The following is a 21,972-nucleotide window of genomic DNA, read 5'->3' as shown; positions in this document are numbered from 1 at the left end:
ACCATACAGATGGACTGCATTGTTGCATCCAGACCTTCACTGAAATGGAAATGCACACCCCAGGTGTCAGCCACATAGGTGGGCGAGGCAGCGGCACACGGAGGCTGTGCTGGGGGTGATCCAGGTAGCAGAGGGCTGATAGTCTCAGGCCGACTTCTATGTAACAGAAGCCCACCCCCATCTAGCAAAACACGGACTCCTTGACCACACATCACTGTCTGGCAGTTCTCTTTTCTGCTAATTACAGTGAAGAGAATTTTTTTTTTTACACTTTTATGTATTCATTCCATTAATTATGAATTTCATTTCAGGATAGTTCTAGAAAAGGGCCACTAGATCAGATAGGGTTGGGAATACCTCATTTTGGAGAAAAATATATTCATCTAGGAGTCATTAAGACTGAATTTCCATCACAGGCCTCTTAACTTCTCTGAGCCTCTGTGAGTCACCTGGAAAATGGTAACAGGCCTGCCCTGCCCGGCCAAGAGGGCTGAGCTCGGCATCCAGAGGCACACAGCGGGGGAAACTCCCTGCGGGCAGGCTCTCTACCAGTGGGAACAGGGGCCACTGCTGCTGTCATGGAGGAGAAAGTGCAGTGAGTGCTGCCTCCTTCCCTGTTGCTAAAAAGCAGAATCCAGAACAGACGTTCATATCAAGAGCATACATTTGTCCCATCACACATTCCTGGCACAAATCAACTCAGTGACTCCCCTCTAAGAAATAAGAACATATCGTGGGGCTGGTGTTGTGGCATAGTGGGTGGCTAAGGCGCCACCTGCAATGCCTACAAATCATATGGGCACCAGTTAGAGCCCTGGCTGCTCCACTTCTAATCCACTCCCTGCTGATGCACCTGGGAAAGCACTGGAGGATGGCCCAAGTGCTTGGGTCCCTGCATCCACGTGACAAACCCGGAAGAAGCTCCTGGCTTCAGCCTGCCTTAACCTCAGTCATTGCAGCCATTTGGGGAGTAAACCAGAGGATGGAAGCTTGCTCTGTCTCTCCACCTTTCAAGTAAATAAAATACTTAAAAAAAAAAAAAAAAAGAACATATCATGCTTTTTAAGACCAAACTCTCGGCAGGCAAGCAGTAAGTGCTTTTGAATAAGAATCTAAGTTGGGGCTCCACAACTTAAAGATGAATTAGAGAAAAAGAAAACTATTTATATTGACAAAACAGGCCCTTTTTGGTAAAGAACTCTTAAATGAATGGAAATTTTTTCTCTAAGAGGGAAAAAGTCCGAATTATTTTCAACGTATGGGAGATTGTACATGAATGGTGGCAGGTGGGCGTCCGTTCTTGACAAAAGGAGTGAGCAGTCGGGATCACTGATGCGGAGGAGGGGCCACACTGGCTGCGGCTCCCCAAGTGCTTTACGACGCTCCGTCCTTTCAAGTCTCGAAAGCAGGCCAGGATCCAAGAGGCTCTGCCCAATTCTCTTGCTTGCCTGTACACCTCTTTACCTCTAAGAACCTGAGAGAAAAATGGACCGGAAATCATAGAGAAGTCATTTTCTCCAGTGGCCACCCTTGGCCTGCTGAGTGATGACAGCCGAGGAAGCTGGCGCTATTGTTCTTAGAAACCAGAGGATTTTCAACCCGAAAGCCGGCACGAAAACGTGCCCCAGGGAAAGATAATACTCAAGAAGCTGGTCTTCTCTTGGTGGCAAAGCCACCTTCCGCAGATCTGTCTTCTCATCTGCTAGCATCTGGAAAGCATTGACAGCCACTTCTGTCTCCTGCTGGTCAACAAAAGCTGCCAGGGTCGCAGGAACAGTCGAAGCACAGCGGAGTGTCATATGGAAGTGAGCAAAAGGACATTCCCTTCAGTTACACAGCAATGTAGCTAATCTGGGTATAGATTTTCTACTTGTGAACTAAACACCCTTTGCACAGCTACTGGAGCCGAGCACACAATAGCTGTCTGGAGCCCTTTACCCTGCCAGGAGCCCGAGCCAAAGCAGATCCAATAGAGGAAGATGTTTATGGCTCTTGAGTCCACGTCTCAGCGGAGCGGCCTGCTGCCACCCAGACACTCACGTGGCCTCCATTGTCCACTCTAATAGCTTAATAAGGCAGACACTCAGGAGGAAAACAGCCATCTGAACATGGTTCCAAGAAAACCCTGACTTCAGAAAAGCCACTGCAGCAGCTCCCACTGGGAGAGGCGAGCAGGCACCGCAATTAGGATGTGCGCTCAGGCGCTGCCACTCTGAGGTCTTCCGCAGCCTCTGAGCGCACGCTCCTTCACTGAAAAGCCAATGAGGCTGAACCTCACAGGGGGCTGTGGACAAGGACCAGGCCAGGTCACGCGGGACGCTCAGAGGGAGCCCATGACGCTGGGAGCCGCGATGGCTACGCTGATGTCAATGCTGAGCAAGGACACAGGGACGCCTTGTTGATCCCACCCAGTGGCATATTCTAGAGACTCAGAGAGCAGCCTAGAGCCGGCCACGGGGTGCAGATCCACAGAGAATTTACAAAGGAATGAAGCAGCTAAGGCTACAGTAAAGGAGGCTCAGAAGGCTGGAGGGTGAGGATGTGAGGGGACACACTGACAATGGAAATGCCACGGCAGGCGCCTGGGGGCTGCCCCGAACACACGCAAAGTGCACATGCGGAAGAACACATGTTTCTGCCCCTACGGGCTTTTAAAAAATTTGTCTTAAATTCTCTTGATAAAACATTTTTTCCCCTTTTGGTGCATAGTACTATGAATGTTGTCACATACAAAGATTTACGTAACTAGCATCAAAATCAAGACACAGAACAGTCTCATCACCCCAGGATCCTCCCTCTGCCTTCTCTTCATGCTCGCATCCTTCCCTACCTCACCTGCCAACCAGTGACCAGTGGCCGTCACTACCTTCCTGTCGTGCAGAATGTGACATACATGGGAGTCTACACTGTGGAACCTTCTGTGACTGTGTCTTCTTCTTCTTCTTCTTCAAGATTTATTTAAAAGGCAGAGGCAGAGAGACAGAGAGACAGAGAGAGAGAGTGAGAGAGTGAGAGAGAGAGAGAGAGAGGTCTTCCTTCCAGTGGTTCACTCTCCAGATGGCCGCAATGGCTAGAGCTGCACCGATCCGAAGCCAGGAGCCAGGAGCCTCCTCTGGGTCTCCCACACAGGTGCAGAGGCCCAAGGACTTGGGCCATCTTCCACTGCTTTCCCAGGCCACAGCAGAGAGCTGGATTGGAAGTAGAGCAGTCAGGACTTGGACTGGCATCCATATGGGATGCTGGCACCTCAGGTGGCAGCTTTACCTGCCATGCCACAGCGCTGGCCCCATACTGTGTCTTCTTTCACTCAACACAGACTTCGAGATTCACCCAGGTTTTTGTCTGCATCAACAAGGAATCCCTTTTTATTGCTGAATAGTTCGCTGGATGAATGCATCAGAATTTATTCATCATTCACCTGTTGAGGGACAGGAGTTCTCTCTAGGTTTTGATAATTATAAACGGAATTTCCGTAAATGCTTATATTATGTTATCTTATGATAACAATACTAGGAAGTGGTACTGCTGAGTCATACAATAAGTACATGTTTAAGTTTATACACAACTGCAACAGATATTCCAGAATGGCTATATGACGTGGCATTCCCACTAGCAAGATATGAGGAGTCCAGCTGCTCTGTATCTTTGTTGGCACTTGGTACTGTCAATATTTTTAATTTTAGCCATTCTAATGTAGTGGGATACACCAGCCCACTCCAAATAGTTTTAATCTGTTTTTTTTCTAACGATTAATGATGTTGCACATCTTTGCTGATTTGTCCTCACAACCTTTTTAATGAAGTGTCTATTCAAACCTTTGGTCATTTAAAAAAATGTTGTTGTTGGAGCCAGCATCGTGGTGTAGCAGGTTGAGCTGCCGCCTGCAGCACCAGCATCCCATATGGGTGCTGGTTCAAGTCCTGGTTGCTCCACTTCCAATTCAGCTCCTGGCTAATGTGCCTGGGAAAGCAGCCAAGGACAGATCAAGTGCTTGGGCCCTTGCACCCAGGTGGGAGACCCGGAGGAGTTTCCTGGCTCCTGGCTTCAGCCTGGCCCAGCCCTGGCTGTTGCAGCCATTCGGGAAGTGAATCAGCAGATAGGAGACGGATATCTCTGTCTCTCTCTCTCCCACTCTCCCTCCCTGTAACTCTGCATTTCAAATAAATAAAATAAATCTAAAAAAAAATGTTGCTTGTTTTCTTTTTGTTGAATTTTTTATATATTCTGGATATAAGTCTTTTGTTGGATATCTGATTTGCGAATATTTTCTCCCAGTCTTTAGCTTGTTTATAAATTCTTTAACATCTTTTGCAATAAAAAATTATAATCTTCATTTAGTCCTATATATCATATTTTTCTTTTATAGATCTTGCTTTTGGTGTCGTATCTAAGAACTCTTTTCCTATCAGGTTCCAAATACTTCCTATGTTTCTTCTAGAAACTTTATAGCTTCATGTTTGGTGTTAGATCTAATCTGAGTTAATTTTGAATATAAAGTATAAGGTTTAGCTCACATTTCTTTTTCTGTTTTTTTTTTTTTTTTGCATACATCTATAGATACACAACTGCTGAAAAGGCCATCTTTTCTTTATTGAATTTCTTTAGCACCTTTGTAAAAATGACAGACATATTTGTGTCTATTTCTGAACTCTTTTGTTCCATTGATCTATGTGTCTATTCACCAATACCACACTGTTTTGATTACTGTTGATTTTAATCTTAAATTTGAGTAATTCTTCCTACTTTTTATTCTTTTTCAAAATTGTTAAATCTATTCTAGTTCCTTTTTCCCACATACATTTTAAAATCAGCTTATCTAAGGCCAGCGCCACGGCTCAATAGGCTAATCCTCCGCCTTGTGGCGACGGCACACCAGGTTCTAGTCCCGGTCGGGGCGCCGGATTCTGTCCCGGTTGCCCCTCTTCCAGGCCAGCTCTCTGCTGTGGCCCGGGAGGGCAGTGGAGGATGGCCCAAGTGCTTGGGCCCTGCACCCGCATGGGAGACCAGGAGAAGCACCTGGCTCCTGGCTTTGGATCAGCGCGGTGCGCTGGCCGCAGCGTGGTAGCCGCAGCGGCCATTGGAGGGTAAACCAACGGTAAAAGGAAGACCTTTATCTCTGTCTCTCTCTCTCACTGTCTAACTCTGCCTGTCCAAAAAAAAAAAAAAAAAAAAATCAACTTATCTATATCTACCAAAAAATCCTATTGAGATTTAATTAGTGCCATGATAAATCAGTTTAAGAACTAATTCTTTTACTATGCTGAATCTTCTGAACCATGAACACAGTACGTCTTCATGTTTATTCATGTCTACTTTGATTCCTTTCATGAGACTGAGATGAACTGTCATTTGCAAAAGGGCCCTGCACTGGGGATGGGCCGAGAGTGCCCTGAGCAGCCATTTTCATACCACAAAGCTCCATGTGTCTTGTCCCAGTCCTCGCCCATGTGCATTTTGGTTGGTACTCATGAGATCTACTGTTGGCTTCTCTCCCTAACCTACTCCCATGTGGCTCCCACACAAACACAATTGTCTGCAACCTTTAAAAATATACTGAGGAGCTGGCATTTAGCCTAATGGTAAGACACCTGCATCCCACCTCAGAGTTCCTGGGTTCAATCCCCAGTTCCAACTCCTCCCAACCTTCTGCCAGTGCAGAACTCTAAAGGCAGTGGGTAGCCCAAGTAATTGGGTTCCTGACACACGTGTGGGAGACCTGGATGGAATTCCTAGCTCCTGGTTTTGGCCTATGGCCTATCACCACCCATGGCAGCCATTTGGGGAATGAATGCACAGAAGAGAATTCTGTCTGTCTCCCTCTGGCTCTCACATATAATTAAAAAAAAATTTTTTTTTAAGATTTATTTACTTGAAAGGCAGTGAGAGAAAGAGAGAGAATCTTCCACCCACGGGTTCACTCTCTAAATGGCTATACCATTTGGAGATAGGACTAGGCCAAGCTGAAGCCAAGAGCCTAAACTCCATCTGGGTCTCCCATGTGGGTGGCAGGAGCCCAAGGACCTGGACGATCTTCCACTGCTTTCCCAGGCACATTGTCAGGGAGCTGGACTGGAAGTGGAGCATCCAGGACTCAAACTGGTGCTCACCTAGGATGCCAGCACCACACGTGGTGGCTTAATCCACTACGCCACCATGCTGGCCCCATACATTTTTTTTAAAAAAAATAGGAAAAAAAAAAAAAACCACTGGAGAGTTTTCAAATTCTGCTCAAAATAAAGTTGCAGTGTTGGCTTTCAGTTTTCCTTTGTTGCTTCACAATGATTTCCAGGAAAAGAAAGCAACAATGCTGAGTCTTTGAAGCCACACTGGTATGGTACAGGCCGAGGACAGGATGGAGGTTGTTGGTGAATACCACAAGCAATCTCAGCAAGGAAGAGGAGACAAGGGGCCAACACCAAGACAGTGTGTAACGCGTATGTTCCGGGAACACTCTGTGAACAGAGGCCTAGCCATTAGGGGCAGGTGGCTCCTGTAGGACCTCGCTGAGCCCTGGGGCGTAGCACGAGCCTTTAGCAGCAGCCAACACAGGCTCCCTCTCCCAATTCCAGCTCCCTGCATTTAGTGATGCTCCACGCCGTGCACCAGCAGTACTACGTAATCAGGGACAGTTCTCCCCACCCCCTACCAACAACAGAATGATCGTGTCATTCCTTTTATTTGCCACGGTTAGGACAAAAGAATCTGATACAGAGATTTACCATTTACAGAGTCAACTTAAAAAAAATTGCCCAAAATGTATAATGTTTTCATTCTACAGTAATATCCAACTGAACACTATTTGGTAACCTGGGAAATACTGCCAGATCCCAAAATCTCTGAGAGTCATACCTAATACATCACACATATCCTGCTCCTTCAACTTTTCTGGAAAGCTCTTTGCAAGCTTGTGTTCTTGATGCTTAAGCCCTCGCCTTTAGAATGGGTAAGTAAGCAGGACAGATTCTGTGGGAGGCAGAGACGGCCAGCTTGCTCACCTGATTGTGAACCCAGAGCGCAGGGGCGTGGTTTGCGTATTTCACTGCCAGCTCTATCACCCTCTCTTGTTCAAGCAGTCTGGGACTGGAGCATACTGAAAACCCACCAACCACAGGGACACCCGGGATAAAGAAATCAACCCTAAAAGGAAAGACAAATAAATGATTATTGTGGAAGCAACTGTGAAAGTAGGCAACAAGAAAAACACACCGACAAACTTTTAGCCAGACTAAGAAGAAAGATGTATAACTAAAAATCAAGAGTAAAAGAGGGCACTTCACCACCAAGGTTCCAAAAACAAAAAATATTACAAAGAAATTCTATGAACACTTGTATGCTTCTAAAAACTTAAGTTATATGGAAACCACATATCCTAGAGACATAAACTACCAAATCTGACTCAAGAAGAAACAGAAGGGGCCGGCGCTGTGGCGCAGCAGGTGAATCCTCTGCCTGCAGCGTTGGCATCCCATATGGGCGCCAGTTCTAGTCCTGGCTACTGCAGTTCCAATCCAGCTCTCTTCTGTGGCCTGGGAAAGCAGTAGAAGATGGCCCAAGTGCTTGGGCCCCTATACCCTCATGGGAGCCCAGGAAGAAGCACCTGGCTCCTGGCTTCGGATCAGCACAGCTCCAGCCATTGTGGACATTTGGGGAGTGAACCAATGGATGGAAGACCTCTCTCTGTTTCACCCTCTCACTGTCTGCAACTTTACCTCTCAAATAAATATATAAAATCTTTGGGGAAAAAAAAAAAAGAAACAGAAAATCTGAACAGACCCATAACAAGCAAAAAGACTGAACTGGTAATTTTCAAACTTCCCACAAAGAAAAAGGTCAGGTCCAAATGGCATCAGTGGTAAATTCTATCAAACATTTAAAGAAGAATTATCGCTAATCCTTCATAAACTCTTCCAAAAACAGAAGAGAACACTACTTTCCAACTCATTCTATGAGCCACTATTACCCTGAAACCAAAACCAGACAGAGACTGCAAGAAATGAAAACCACAGAACAGAATCGCTTCTCAGTACAGACACAAAAGTCCCAGGAACACAAGGTCAGCACAGCGTTTGACAGGGCTTCCAGCCATTCCTGCTGGATGAGTGACCAGCCCTCTGGACCACATAAGGCAGTCCTATCCAAGGCCACCCTCGAACACCACAGGACAGCAGCAAGAGAACAGTAGAGAACAAGCCCCTGTGTCAGCTTGAAGAAACTACAGAAGATGGACCTTCACCCATGCTACTCCCATAAGATTATGGGTGACTTCTCATGAAGGTGGAACATTAAGGTAGCCAGGCAGACATTAGCCTCTGTGTGTGTGAGGGGCCAAAAAAATTGGGGATTTTTGTGTGAATGGATGAAGCAAAAAATGTAGAAGCAAGCCTTGGAAACAGACCAGAATCACATATCTGAAGTATTGCTCTTGTTCCAAAAAAAAGAGAAAATCAATGTAATACAACACTTAGAATAAAAGATAATCTCAATAGTTGCGAAAAGGGTATTTGACAAAAACACCCTTTTATACCAAAATCACTCAACACACTAGGAATAAACGGGAACATCCTCAACCTGACAAAGGGCATCTACTAAAGGCCCAGCACTAACACTGTAGTAGTGAAAGGCTGAAACTTCCTCCCTGAAGAACAGAAACAGGCCAAGGACGTCTACTCCCCGCACTTCCACTTACAATTGCACTAGAAGTTCTAGCCAGGGCAAATAAGAAAATGAAATAAGAGGCATCCAGACTGGGGAGCAGGAAGTTGATGACAAGGCAGTCTTGCATACAGAAAATCCCAGGGAGTTCACCTTAAACAACAAGTTCAAATAAAGTTGAAGGATATTAGATCAGTATACAAAAACCAGCTACATTAGAAATATTCCAAAGGTGAAGCTTAGAAAAACAATTCCGCTAAAAACAGCATAAAAAAGAATAAAATAATGGGAAAAGTTTTTTTTTAATTAATTTATTTATTTGAAAGGCAGAGTTACAGAGAGGCAGAGGCAGAGAGGGGTGGTGGTATTCCATCCACTGTTTCACTCCCTAGATGGCCACAATGGCTGGAGCTGCGCAAACCTGAAGGCAGGAGCCAGGAGCCTCTTGCAGATCTCCCACATGGGTGCAGGGGCCCAAGGACTTGGGCCATCTTCTACTGCTTTCCCAGGCCATAGCAGAGAGCTGGACTGGAAGTGGAGGAGCCAGGACTCAAACCAGCGCCCATATGGGATGCCAGCACTTCAGGCAGCAGCTGTACCTGCTACACCACAGTGCTGGCCTCATAAATTTAACAAGAAGAAGTATATGACTTGTACATTGAAAATAAAAAACTGGGCCAGTGTTGTGGTGCAGTGAATTAAGCTGCTGCCTATAATCCCAGGATCCCACACGGGCACTAGTTCAAGTCCTGGCTGCTCCACTTTGGATCCAGCTCCCTGTTAATGACCGGGGAAAAGCAGTGGAGGATGGTCCAACTGCTTGGGCCCATGTGGGAGACCTGGATAAAGCTTCTGGCTCCTGGCCTTGGCCTGGCCCAGCCCCAGTCACTGTAGCCATTTGGGGAATGAATCAGTGGATGGAAGATCTTTCTCTTTCTTCTCTTTCACTCTGTAACTTTGCCTTTCAAAGAAACAAATCTTTTTCTTGAAAAATTACAGATCTAAATAAATGGAATGATATTCCAAGTTCATGGGTTAGAAGACTATATTGTTAAAATGGCAATACTCTCCAAATTCAAAGTAATTCACCAACCAAACTCTAGCTGGTTTCTTTGCAGAAATTGACAAGTCGACTGTAAAATTCATACGGAAATTTAAGGAACCAGAATCATCAAAACAATCCAGGAAGAGAAGAATAAGTTTAGAGGACTTACATTTCCTGATTTCAAAAGTTACTATAATGAAGGCATTGTAGTACTACCTAACAATAGACGTGTAAATCAATGGAAAGGAATTAAGAATCCAAAAATAAACCCTTAAATTTATGACCAACTGATTTTGGACAAAGATGCCAAGAAAATTCAATGGTAAAAGAACAACCTGGCCGGCACCGCGGCTCACTAGGCTAATCCTCTGACTGCGGCGCAGGCACCCAAGGTTCTACTCCCGGTCGGGGCACCAGATTCTGCCCCGGTTATTCCTCTTCCAGTCCAGCTCTCTACTGTGGCCCAGGAGTGCAGTGGAGGATGGTCCAAGTCCTTGGGCCCTGCACGCGCATGGGAGACCAGGAGGAAACACCTGGCTCCTGGCTTCGGATCGGCACAGCATGCCAGCCGTAGCGGCCATTTGGGGGGTGAACCAAAGGAAAAAGGAAGACCTTTCTCTCTGTCTCTGTCTCACTGTCTAACTCTGTCAAAAAAAAAAAAAAAAAAAAAAAAAAAGAATAACCTACTCAACAAATGGTACTGGGATGAGTAGATATGCACATGAAAAGAATGAAATTGGACTTCTACCTGACACCATATACAAGAACTAAGTCCAAATGGGGTATGGGCTTAAATATAAGAGCCAAAATGATAAACTGTTAGGAGAAAACACAAAAGTATACATTGATGCCAATGGTTTCTTAGCTATGACACCAAACCACAAGGGCCAAAAACACCTACCAAAGTAGACTTCACCAAAATCAAAAGCTGTGCTACAAATGATACCATCAAGAAAGTTAAAGGAAAACCTACAGAATGAGAAAGTATTTCCAAATAATGCCTCTATTAAGGGACTTGTATTTAGATTGTAATAGAAAGATAACCCAAATAAAAACAGACAAAGGATTTTAATTAACATTTCTTCAAAGAAGGTATATAAGTGGCTCATAAGCACATGAAAAGATGTTCAGCACAGTCAGTCAGTAGGGAAATGTAAATCAAAACCATAATGAGCTATCATTTCACACCCACTAGGATGGCTATAATCAGAAAGACAAATAGCCAAGTGTAAGGGAGAATCGGAAGGAATTGGAACCCTTTCCACATTGCTGGTGGGAATGTATGATACAGTCAGTATAGAAAACAGTTGGCAGTGCCTACAAATGTCACACAGAGTTACCATCTGATCCAACAGTTCCCCTCCTAGCTTTACACCTAAGAGGAATGAAAATCTATGTCTGCTCAAAAACTTGTACACAAACACCCACAGCACCATTATTCATGGTGGCCCAAAAGAGGAGACAATCTGAATGTCCATCAACTGATGAACATGATATAGCCACACAAAGGAATGAATCACTAACATATGGTACAATACAGAGGAGCCTTGAAATCACGCTAAGGGAAAGGAGCCAGTCACGCACACACACACACACACAACACCACTGACAGGAAATGAATGTCCAGAATAACATTATGTAAGTGAAATAAGCCAGGCACAGAGAGACACACACCATACATTCTCTCTCAAATGTAGATGCTTAAAAAACCAATCAACCAAACCCAAAGTTGAACTGAATGTAAAAAGATTACAAGGAGTTGGTTTGGATAAAGGGTATCAAAATAGATAAAAGGAAGTATGTTCCAGTGGTCCACAGCACAGCGGAGGTAATTATAGTTTACCACAACCTAATATATATTTTATGAAGAACAGAACCTGAAGGCACCAAACAGAAATGATAAGGAGACGAAATACTAGTTACTCTGATTTGATTGATACATGCTGTATGAATGTTTTGAAATACTACAGTTGCCCTAAATATGTACAATTATTATATTAATCCAAAAATGTATACAACCTTTGTAGGATACTATAAAAATACGAGTTAACAGTAATGTGTGTATAGAGAGAAAGGTCCAGGAGAGGCACACCTCAAGACACAGTGTGCATGAGAAACTGTCTCAGGAGGCCAGGAGGCCAGAGAATGAATGAATGGTAAAACAGCACAAGGTTTCCTTATGGGATGACAAAAGCCTTTTATAATCTGAGTGTGCCAATGACCACACATCTCTGAACGCACTAGAAAATCACTTCAGTGCACACTTTAAATGCATGAATTTTATATGTGGATTCTCTCTCAGTAAACTACTGTTTTAATGGAGGGGGGAGGAGACGACAAAAACTTTCACAGGCATTTGCCAATTAAACCAGCTGACGGGGACTTCCGATTTCCAAAGCCTTTCATTTTCTTTTCTTCCCACCTCATCCCTATAGTCTAAGACCTCATGAATTTCAAACCTTCAACAATTCTATGCCATAGGAGCCCTTTTGTGGTGGTGATTCTAGAAATTGCAATAAATCTTGTCACATACCAAGGGAAAAAAATGTATTAGAACCTGGAAAAACAAAAACTCTCACCTGCTATACGTCTGGGAAACTTAAACATCCGACCCAGGTGATTCCCAGCCATCAGAAGCCAGGATCATCTTCCCACGGTTGTTTCCCACATGCAGGCTTTCATGAAAAGCAGGGTGTTCTTTACCAACTGAATCTATGACCTTAAAAGACCTCATCTAATCTATGGCTTTAAATATTCGGTCATTTTTGGCCGGCGCCGCGGCTCACTAGGCTAATCCTCTGCCTTGCGGCGCCGGCACACCAGGTTCTAGTCCCAGTTGGGGCACCAGATTCTGTCCCGGTTGCCCCTCTTCCAGGCCAGCTCTCTGCTGTGGCCAGGGAGTGCAGTGGAGGATGGCCCAAGTGCTTGGGCCCTGTACCCCATGGGAGACCAGGAGAAGCACCTGGCTCCTGCCATCGGACCAGCCGCGGCGGCCATTGGAGGGTGAACCAACAGCAAAAGGAAGACATTTCTCTCTGTCTCTCTCTCTCGCTATCCACTCTGCCTGTCAAAAATTTAAAAAAAAAAAAAAAAAATTCGGTCATTTTTAACAGTCTTAAAAAAAAAAAAAAAAAACAGCCTGGATCGGAAATGCTCCCCTAAAGTCCTTAGCCTTCATTGTCACTTGACTCTTTTGTGGAAATACTTTAACTTCCTTTTCATTTCAGGCAAATGTTTAAAAACAATAGTTTGCATTTATTAGCCCAGTAGTAGATGCTGGCAGACAGGAGGTAGGCAGAATCTCCACTATTCCATTTTTAAATAATAAATCCATCAATGAGCTTTTGCTGCATCTGCTGAACTATGGCGCCCTCTGCTGCTCCAAGTTGATAAAGATGTAAGCAGAAGCAAACCTGGTTCTCTAGAATCCTAGAAAGCTATCTTCAGAAAAAAAGACATCTCCATTAAAAGATAAAGAATCCAAATTATGTAAAAATTCAAACTGAATGGCTTTAAGAAAGTATGCACAATACACATTTCATCAAAATCTGTCAGAGGGGTGGGCATTTGACCCAGCAGTTAGGACACCAACTTGGGACAGCCCATCCCATACTGGAGTGTCTGGTTCAAGTCCTGGGGCCACTCTGGATCCAGCTGGGAAGACAGCAGACGATGCTCAAGTACTTTTGGACCCTAAAAACCAATGGGAGATGTGGATTGAGATCTGGGCTCCTGGCTGTAGCCTGGCGCAGCCCTGGCTGTTGTAGGCATTTGGTGGGGGGGAACAGCACATGAAAGATGTGTCAGTCTGTCTCTCTCTCTCTCCTGCCTCTCAAAAAAAAAAAAAAAAAAAGTGAATTAAAAGTTTAAAAAATTTGGGGGCGGTGCTCTGGCGCAGCAGGTTAACGCCCTGGCCTGAAGCACCGGCATCCCATATGGGCACCGGGTTCAGGTCCTGGCTGCTCCTCTTCTGATCCAGCTCTCTGCTATGGCCTGGGAAAGCAGTAGATGGCAGACCCAGTCCTTGGGTCCCTGCACCCACATGGGAGACCCGGAGGAAATTCCTGGCTCCTGGCTTTGGATCGGCACAGCTCCAGGCATTGCAGCCATTTGAGGAGTGAACCAGCAGATGGAAGACCTCTCTCTGTCTCTACCTTTCTCTGTAACTCTTTCAAATAAATAAAATAAATCTTTTAAAAAACAATGTTTTAAAACTTCTGTCTGAAACAGAATTAAACTTTAAGCACACAAGTTTAAAAACAACCTTTGCAATTCTGGCACGCCTAAGCCAGCTGAGCCCACACAGAACAGAGAAGAGGCGGCTGGGTGTGCGGCAGAGCAACACACTTTGAACAAGGGCAGCTCTGTCCAGGGCCAGCACACAGCGGGCATGCGAACCGTGACCGAGCGACGCCTCACGGTAAGCTGCCGAAGCTCTCACCCTCTGCCGCGCTGCTGAGCCCCTCCTTCCCTCGTGCAGACGCTGCCACAGCACCTGGCTACCCCTCAGTGAGCCCACGCCACTGGGAGGAAAGTGACAGAGAAATGCAATTTGATGGGCTCTGAGGGAGTCTGCCTGGGCTACAGGAGAGCTGGGCAGAAGCAGGAGTCCCCCACTAGATCAGGAGCGGAGGACTAAGAGGCTTCACAGGGGAGAAGCTACTTAATCCTAGTCTTAAAGACATGGAGTGCTCACAGACACCGACTGCACAAAGATGCAGAGCACTCGACATTTCCTACACGTGCCCATGTGAGCCAGAGCTGCCACACCGTCACATGGCTGTGAACCGGGTAGGACACAGCCGTCCTCTCCAGAGCTGCTACACCGTCACACAGGTGTGAACCGGGTAGGCCACAGCCACCCCCTCCAGAGCTGCTACACCATCACACGGGTATGAACCGGGTAGGCCACAGCCATCCTCTCCAGAGCTGCCACACCATCACACGGGTGTGAACCGGGTAGGACACAGCCGTCCTCTCCAGAGCTGCTACACCGTCACACGGGTGTGAACCGGGTAGGACACAGCCGTCTCCTCCAGAGCTGCTACACCGTCACACGGGTGTGAACCGGGTAGGACACAGCCATCCCCTCCAGAGCTGCTACACCGTCACATGGGTGTGAACTGGGTAGGCCACAGCCATCCTCTCCAGAGCTGCTACACTGTCACACGGGTGTGAACCAGGTAGGACACAGCCGTCCTCTCCAGAGCTGCCACACCATCACATGGGTGTGAACCGGGTAGGCCACAGCCATCCCCTCCAGAGCTGCTACACCGTCACACGGGTGTGAACCAGGTAGGACACAGCCATCCCCTCCAGAGCTGCTACACCATCACACAGGTGTGAACCGGGTAGGACACAGCCATCCTCTCCAGAGCTGCCACAACATCACACGGGTGTGAACCGGGTAGGACACAGCCGTCCCCTCCAGAGCTGCTACACCATCACACGGGTGTGAACCGGGTAGGCCACAACCGTCCCCTCCAGAGCTGCTACACCGTCACATGGGTGTGAACCGGGTAGGACACAGCCGTCCCCTCCAGAGCTGCTACACCATCACACGGGTGTGAACCGGGTAAGACACAGCTGTCCTCTCCAGAGTATCAGTACAGCCTTCTCTCCTTAATCTTGCTTCTCTAATCTGCTGTTTCGTAGTATCTTCCCTCTTTCAGGAGGGCCCCCCGTTGCTTCCTGAGACAAAAATTTAAGTTATCCTAGGACGGGCATTTGGCCTAGGATACCTAGGCCACCTATTAAGATGCCCATCTCCTGCATCTGAATGCTTGGCTTCAAGACCTGGCTCTGGTTCCTGATTCCAGCTTCCTGCTAATGCACACTCTGGTAGGCAGGAGTTGATGGTTCAAGGTGGGGTTCCTGCCACCCACATGAGGGATCTGGAATGAACTCCCAGCTCCCAACCCAGGCCCAGTCCTGGCCATTGTGGGCCTCTGAGGGGTGAACCAGGGGATGGGGGCTCTCCCTCCCAAACAAATCTAAAAGAAAAATGATGATGTTGTTCAAAGTCAGAAACATTCCAGGACCAAGAATCCCCTTTCATCTAGAAAAATGCCCTGGCCTCGCTTGCCCTCGGGGGCATCCGTGTGTGTGCTGGTGGCACTGGCACTGGCAGAGGCGATGCACACTCACTCCCTCCTACTTCATCTGCTGCTCCCAGAACCCCAGCCCTGGGGTCTGTCTGCTGGGTCTCACCAGCACAGATGACCTAACCGACTGAGTGAGACACCAGCAATGATGAGAAACAAACACTAGCTAAGAAAGCTGACATCAGGCATTGTGCCCCACACTTCAAGTATCCCCAAGCACAGGGCTGCTGCTCTCTCTTGAAAGACACGGAAGCTGAGGCCAAGAGAAGGGAGGAAAGTGGCCGCAGCACAGAGCTAGCAGCTAGAAGGCCAGCATGGGTGAGCAGTCTCCAGAGCGCTGGGCGACAAGGCCTCCCTCCAGGGAAAGACCCCACCGCAGCAGTGCAGCTAACACAGGAGACAAGCAGCGAGTGCCGCAGAACACAAAGCTGGAACCCCAGGGCAGCCGCACGCCGTGTGACTGCTGGTGGCACGCTCCAGCCTGAGCGGAGTGCCAATGGTTCCACCCCGGGGCGGCACTGCCCAAGGTCCAGGGCAGCACTCACAAGAAGCCAGTGGCTAAGCAGGTGGTCAGCCCGAGGGAGAACTGTTCTGGAGGTGGTTTCTTCTCTTGGCCTTGCCCTCTGGGCTGCACGGCTCAAGTTCTTGGATCTAGCTTCCCAGGACGGGAACCAGTCTCCCCTGAAGAGACCACTAAGAGGCCAGGGCCGTGCAGGAAGGGCTCCAGGGCCCATCCCAGGTCTGTGCGGAAGGCATCCGCCTGGGGACCTGTGGCCAGAGCTCCGGCTGCCTGTAGAGAGAACCCACGGATCTACTTCGAGTTGCACCTGGCTCCTCATCCCTAGGGTACAACAGGCACCAGAAGATGCTGCTGGCCAAGTATTCCGAGAAGGGGAGGCACGGCCGTCTCTACCCCAAGGAAAAGCCTGCCAGGGTCCTCTCCTGCTCTCCAGCAGCCACCTCTTGTCCCCTCTCCCCTTCATCCTCACCTCTTCTCCAAAACGCCACATGCAGCTGAGTCCCGAGCCAGTGACCTAAGAGAGCCTAGAGGACAAAGCCTTCTCAGCAGCAGCATGGAGGGGTTGCACGCGGCCAACCTAAGCCAAGCGGTTGTTCTGTAACCATAAGGTCACACATCAAAAGGAACTCACAACACTGAAAGCCATAAACAGGCAATGGGAGGGCCATAGTATTTTAAAGGGGTGGGGGGTGGGGGTTCTAGGTACCAGGCTGAGTGCTGACTGACACCTGGCAGGGTCCGTGTAGCTGAAAGCAGGCCAGCGACGCCCACCTACCTTCTACAGCGGGGGTCTAGCAGGTGCATACTAAAAGCAGCCCTAGCATCTGAAATGACCAGACCCCTTCCCTGGGATGGCATGTGTGCCTCCAGACAGTTTTACCTTGAGATTCACAAAGAACCCCACCTCTGTATACACGGAATTTGTGTCACTGGGGAATGACGGCATTTCTCTTATCAGACACCTGCAGTCTCGGGGAGGACTACACTTGCAGGCACACCATGGTGGCAGCCCTATAACCAGGGCACGGGGCTATCCCTAGCCAGAGCCTGGGCCCGAGTCTCAGCAGGATCCCGAGTGTAAGGCGCAGACAAGGACATGAACACTTCCACAGAAGGGAAGTAAGGAAAGACAGATCTCTACAATTAAAGCTCCCACTTTCAATGGAATAACTACTAAGCCATTTTGAAGGGTAAATATATTGCCCACCCCCTAAAACAGCCAAAGTGTGTTTAATATGTATCACGGAACATGTGCAAAGATTGCAGTAAATTGCTTCACAAACGCAAATTATTGCAATCAGCATCTTGTTTTCTAGTTCTAAATTCAAAGGCAAACTATTAACACAAGACTGCTAACTCTTGCTATTATCGCACTTGCTATTATCACACATCCTCCTTCTAACAAAACCGCATTTCCAGATGGACTGCCAAAATTAGTCCGGCGACTCCGAAGAAACACTGTCAAGACTGACATGCCAGAAATTCATTTAGCAATGAATGCTTTGTTTAAATAAAGGACACACACACCCAAACACACCTTTCCTAGGGAAATGGAAATGGAAGCTGGTTTATTCACAATTCCACTTGAATGGCAGCTCAGTGGGGCCACCCAGGCCGCAGGGGCTCAGCGGGGCTGCTGTCCTGCCAGCATACTGATTCATCCTGGGTCCAGGGGGCTAGACCTACAATCTGCCGAGGTGCAGACCGGAGAGGGGGGTCCTGATGGTTAACCCAGCAAACGTCTAAAGCTGGCCCAGAAAAGGTCCAAGCAAGTGAAGCAGGAGTTCATTCGCAGGGACATAACGACGTGACAGCACACGCTGCTTTTCAGTCTGCTTTGTTTGCTGTGCGCTGGACATGAAGGAGCCTGATTTTTAGAAAGACATGAACACCCAGCAACAAGTAACTCGAGCAGACCCGAGGACCACAGTGTGTTCTGTCAGCAGCCATTCCCGCAGAACGCACACCTCAGAGCCGTCAGTTCCAGGGGCCAGAACCAGCCGCTCTGCTTGAATCTGTCAAAGGCAACACAACTTTCCTGTCTGACTCACAGGGCTGCAAGCTGGAAACCAAAGTGGGCTCTGAGGCTGGAAGGGAATGGATTCGCCTGCCAGAAAAGGCTCACCCGGCAGAGAAACGACCTGAACTTCCTCTGCCCTGGAGGGAAGACAGCCACAGGAGTCTCTCCAGAAGGCGGAACCCCTTCTCCCTGAGCACCTCTGACACAGACACAGCTAAGACAGGGAAAGCACTCACCACTGGCCGGCTTTAAAGGAGAACTCTTGATCGGCAACGAGCAGGCGGAGGCTCCTCACCGAGGGCGACGCCGCGGCGGCTCCACACACCCTCGCCGGCGACACCACCTAGGGCCAAAAGATGAACTCGGGCTGAGCAGGTGCACACACAGTGTGGGCATGCACAGCAGTGTTCTGAAATCTGTAAAGAGGTGGTGTGCCACAAGGCAACACAAGGCCAAGCCCGCTCCGCTTCGGTGCTGCCCGCCACCAGGTGAACACACTTTGAATTCTGTTGAGTGACTTGCTAAGAAATTGAATTTTATTCTGCAGACAAAAATTGCCCCTCCCAGGACCATTACCTGGCTTTTACCTTGTGAGTATCTATCACTCTGAGCGGAGCTCAGGGACCTGGCACCCCACCGACCTCTGTGGGAGCATTTACGTCCTCCACTGACGCCAGGCACAGCGAGGCCCACAGCAGCCTGAGTGGGAGGAGCTCACGTGGCGCTAACGTCAGAAACGGAAAGTGACAGTAACTGCATTCAGCTGAATCTAACAACAGACGACAGATTCGGTTTGTACTCTTCGTGTCCTTTTTAATTTTCTTTTTCCTAATTCATCCTTTATTATAATTTTTTAAAAATTTATTTATTTTACTTGAAAGTCAGTTACACAGAGAGAGAAGGAGAGGCTGAGAGAGAGAGAGAGAGAAGTCTTCCATCCACTGGTTCACTCCCCAAGTTGCCCGCAATGGCTGGAGCTGCACTGATCCCAAGCCAGGAGCCAGGAGCTTCTTCCGGGTCTCCCACATGGGTGCAGGGGCCCAAGGACTTGGGCCATCTTCTACTGCTTTCCCAGGCCATAGCAGAGAGCTGGATTGGAAGAAGAGCAGCTGGGACTAGAACTGGTGCCCGTATGGGATGCCAGCACTGCAGGTGGCGGCTTTCCCACTACACCACAGCACCGGCCCCCCTTTTATTATATTAAGACATAAACAGATCATAACCTTAAAACAGAAAGCATAGGCAGTAGGTTAAGCCGCCGCCTGCAATACTGATGTAGAAGTGCCAATCTGAGTCCCAGCTGCTCCATTTCTGATCCGGCTCCCTGTTAATGTGTCTGGAAAGCAGCTGAAGATGGCCCAAGTATTTAGGCCCCTGCACTCCTGTGGGAGACCTGGAAGAAGCTCCAGGTTCCTGGCGTTGGCCTGGTCCAGCCTTGGCCATTGTAGTCCTTTGGGGAGTGAACCAGCAGATGGAAGATGTCTCTCTCCATCTCTCCCTCTGCCTTTCAAATAAACAAGTAGAAAACATCATGAAGAGCCTTTCTGTCCGGTCTGAGGAAGGCTCCCAAGTTCTGGAAAGCTCTGCACACATCTGACCCAGGAACTGTGCAGCAGGTACATGAGCCTCGGCACCTGTCAACCCACAATGCCCTCCCGCCCACCCTTCCTTCTTCTGCTTGGCATTTCTCTGCCTCCCCTCAATCTGGAATGTCTTCACGAGGGAAAAGTCAACAGGACTCAGCGGCAGCTGACCAAAACATGCATAGGCCTCTCTCAGAGGGTGCTGCCTGTGTCGCTCCACCGGGGGGAACTCAGACGCGTGCGAAGGCCAGCGACTCTCCCTCCCCAGCGCTGCTCGCTCAGGCTTTGCTGCAAGCAGACCACAAGGCCTGATCAACTACCAGTGGGAGACTTTTCAGAAGTCCATCAGCTCCGCCACCTAAATCATCTACTTCCCTCTCCTGCAAAATCCCTCTCTGTATTTTCCCTAGTCCCCTCTGCCTTCTCTCTGGAGAGCGAGTGGGGCGACCTTCTGGCCCCCTGCACTCCTGGCCCTGTCCTGTCCCCCCTCTGCTGTCCTGCTCCATGGGCAGCCACCACCCTTTCCCTCATGTTCATGCTCCCTCTCTGGGACCTTCTTGTTCCATTAGACACAACATCACACGGCTGTTAACAGCATGGGCTCTGTACCTACACTGCGTGGTCTTTGATCCTGGCTCTCCCACTCCCCAGCCATGTGACTCTAGGCGAGTCACCAAGCCCCTCGGCTGAAAACAGAGTAACACCCACCCCTCACAGCAGTGCTGGGAGCATTACATGAGCTGATCAATGTACACAAAGCACTGCCGCCCCACTGCAGACCTTTGGTTAGTGTCAGCCCCGACGCATTCTGTTGCATTAACTAGAATCAATGTCTTGGTATTGAGTTGTTCTACGTGATACACGGCATGTCATTCATTTATCAGCACATATGCCACCACACCAGTGCTGCCCCTAGGGCCTTGCAGAGCGAGGTGATCGCTCACAGGGACAGCTCTGTGGTGCCATGGCCTGGGCCACAGCACGTCCTATCCTATGGGTCATTTTGTGAGTGCACACAAAAGCCACACTGTCCGCCTCTCACCCTTTCCTCTGCTGAGACCACTGGCTCTCCTTCGCCCACACAATCTTTTCCTTTATCGGTGGGAACCTGGAGACGGGGAACCTGGCTCTGCTACCTGCAACTTCTCTGGCGGGCCAACCTCCCCATCAGTGCTCACCTCCCCCCTCTCGGAATTTGGTTCCTTCCATACTGAAGTAGTCTCCTTGCTGGGACAGCTGATGACTACAACCTCCTGCGGCGCCCTCCCGCCTCTGTCAGCTGATCCTCCCTCTCCTTCACCACTCCTTCCCCCACTTCCTGGTCTAAGCTGCCTCGTTCCTAGATCCCCCCACCCCCACCCTGCACCCCAACAGCTCAGCCTCCCTTCTCTGCCAGCCCAAGGCTCACACCCACAATCCCACACGTGAGGAGCCATCACCTTGGGTATCTACCAGGTGCCAGGTCACGTGGCTCGTGCGCAAGCTTCACTCGGTTGACAGGGAAAACCATGACACCCCAGACATGGATGCTATCTTTCATTCCAGACAAGACAACTGAACGGCTCCATACCAACCTGCTCAGGATCGCCTAGCTAGGGACTGTCAAGCCAGGATTCAAACCCAGGTGGGTGTGGTCCTAACACCCAATGGTGCATCCCAGTGGCAAACTCTGATGTGAAGCACTAACTCCACCCTATTTATCCCTACCACAAGCTCTCCTTGAGCATGGCGCTGGGGACCAGGGTACGGAGATGGGAAGGGCTGGCCCTGCCCTCTCAGAGCCCCACAAAAGCAGCTTTTTGCCCTCACTGGGATCTCAACCCTGGACCATCTTGGCCTCCCACAGTCAAATCTATTTTCAGTTGATCAACACACACAGACTTGCTTTCTGCCATTCTGCCCCTAACGGAGCCTAATTCCATGAATTTAGCACATGCCTTTTTCCTTCTCCAGTCTACCTGCCACCTTCCCAAGCCAAAAATTCAGTTCTTCTCATCTGAAATGCTGTCTTGGCCTCCTCCTTGTGTCTCTCAAAACAGCCAAGGAGC

General features: G+C 48.5%; 1 protein-coding gene across 5 annotated transcripts in view; it reads right to left on the bottom strand.

Annotated features, from left to right (window-relative positions):
* OXNAD1 (oxidoreductase NAD binding domain containing 1) overlaps positions 1 to 21,972 on the bottom strand; it is a 61,861-nt gene that overhangs the window by 19,142 nt on the left and 20,747 nt on the right. For all 5 annotated transcript variants that reach the window (XM_062215115.1, XM_062215098.1, XM_062215089.1 and 2 more), the window contains 2 exons: positions 18,578 to 18,684; positions 6,996 to 7,137 (listed from right to left, as the gene is read on the bottom strand). In XM_062215115.1, coding sequence (XP_062071099.1) covers positions 6,996 to 7,137; positions 18,578 to 18,684 — 249 coding nt within the window. The remainder of the gene's footprint in view (positions 1 to 6,995; positions 7,138 to 18,577; positions 18,685 to 21,972) is intronic.

Source organism: Lepus europaeus, chromosome 2 (genome assembly GCF_033115175.1).
Source record: "Lepus europaeus isolate LE1 chromosome 2, mLepTim1.pri, whole genome shotgun sequence".
NCBI classification, from domain to species: domain Eukaryota; kingdom Metazoa; phylum Chordata; class Mammalia; order Lagomorpha; family Leporidae; genus Lepus; species Lepus europaeus.
Note: the sequence above shows the minus strand (reverse complement) of the source record. Positions and strands in the feature narration are given on the sequence as shown.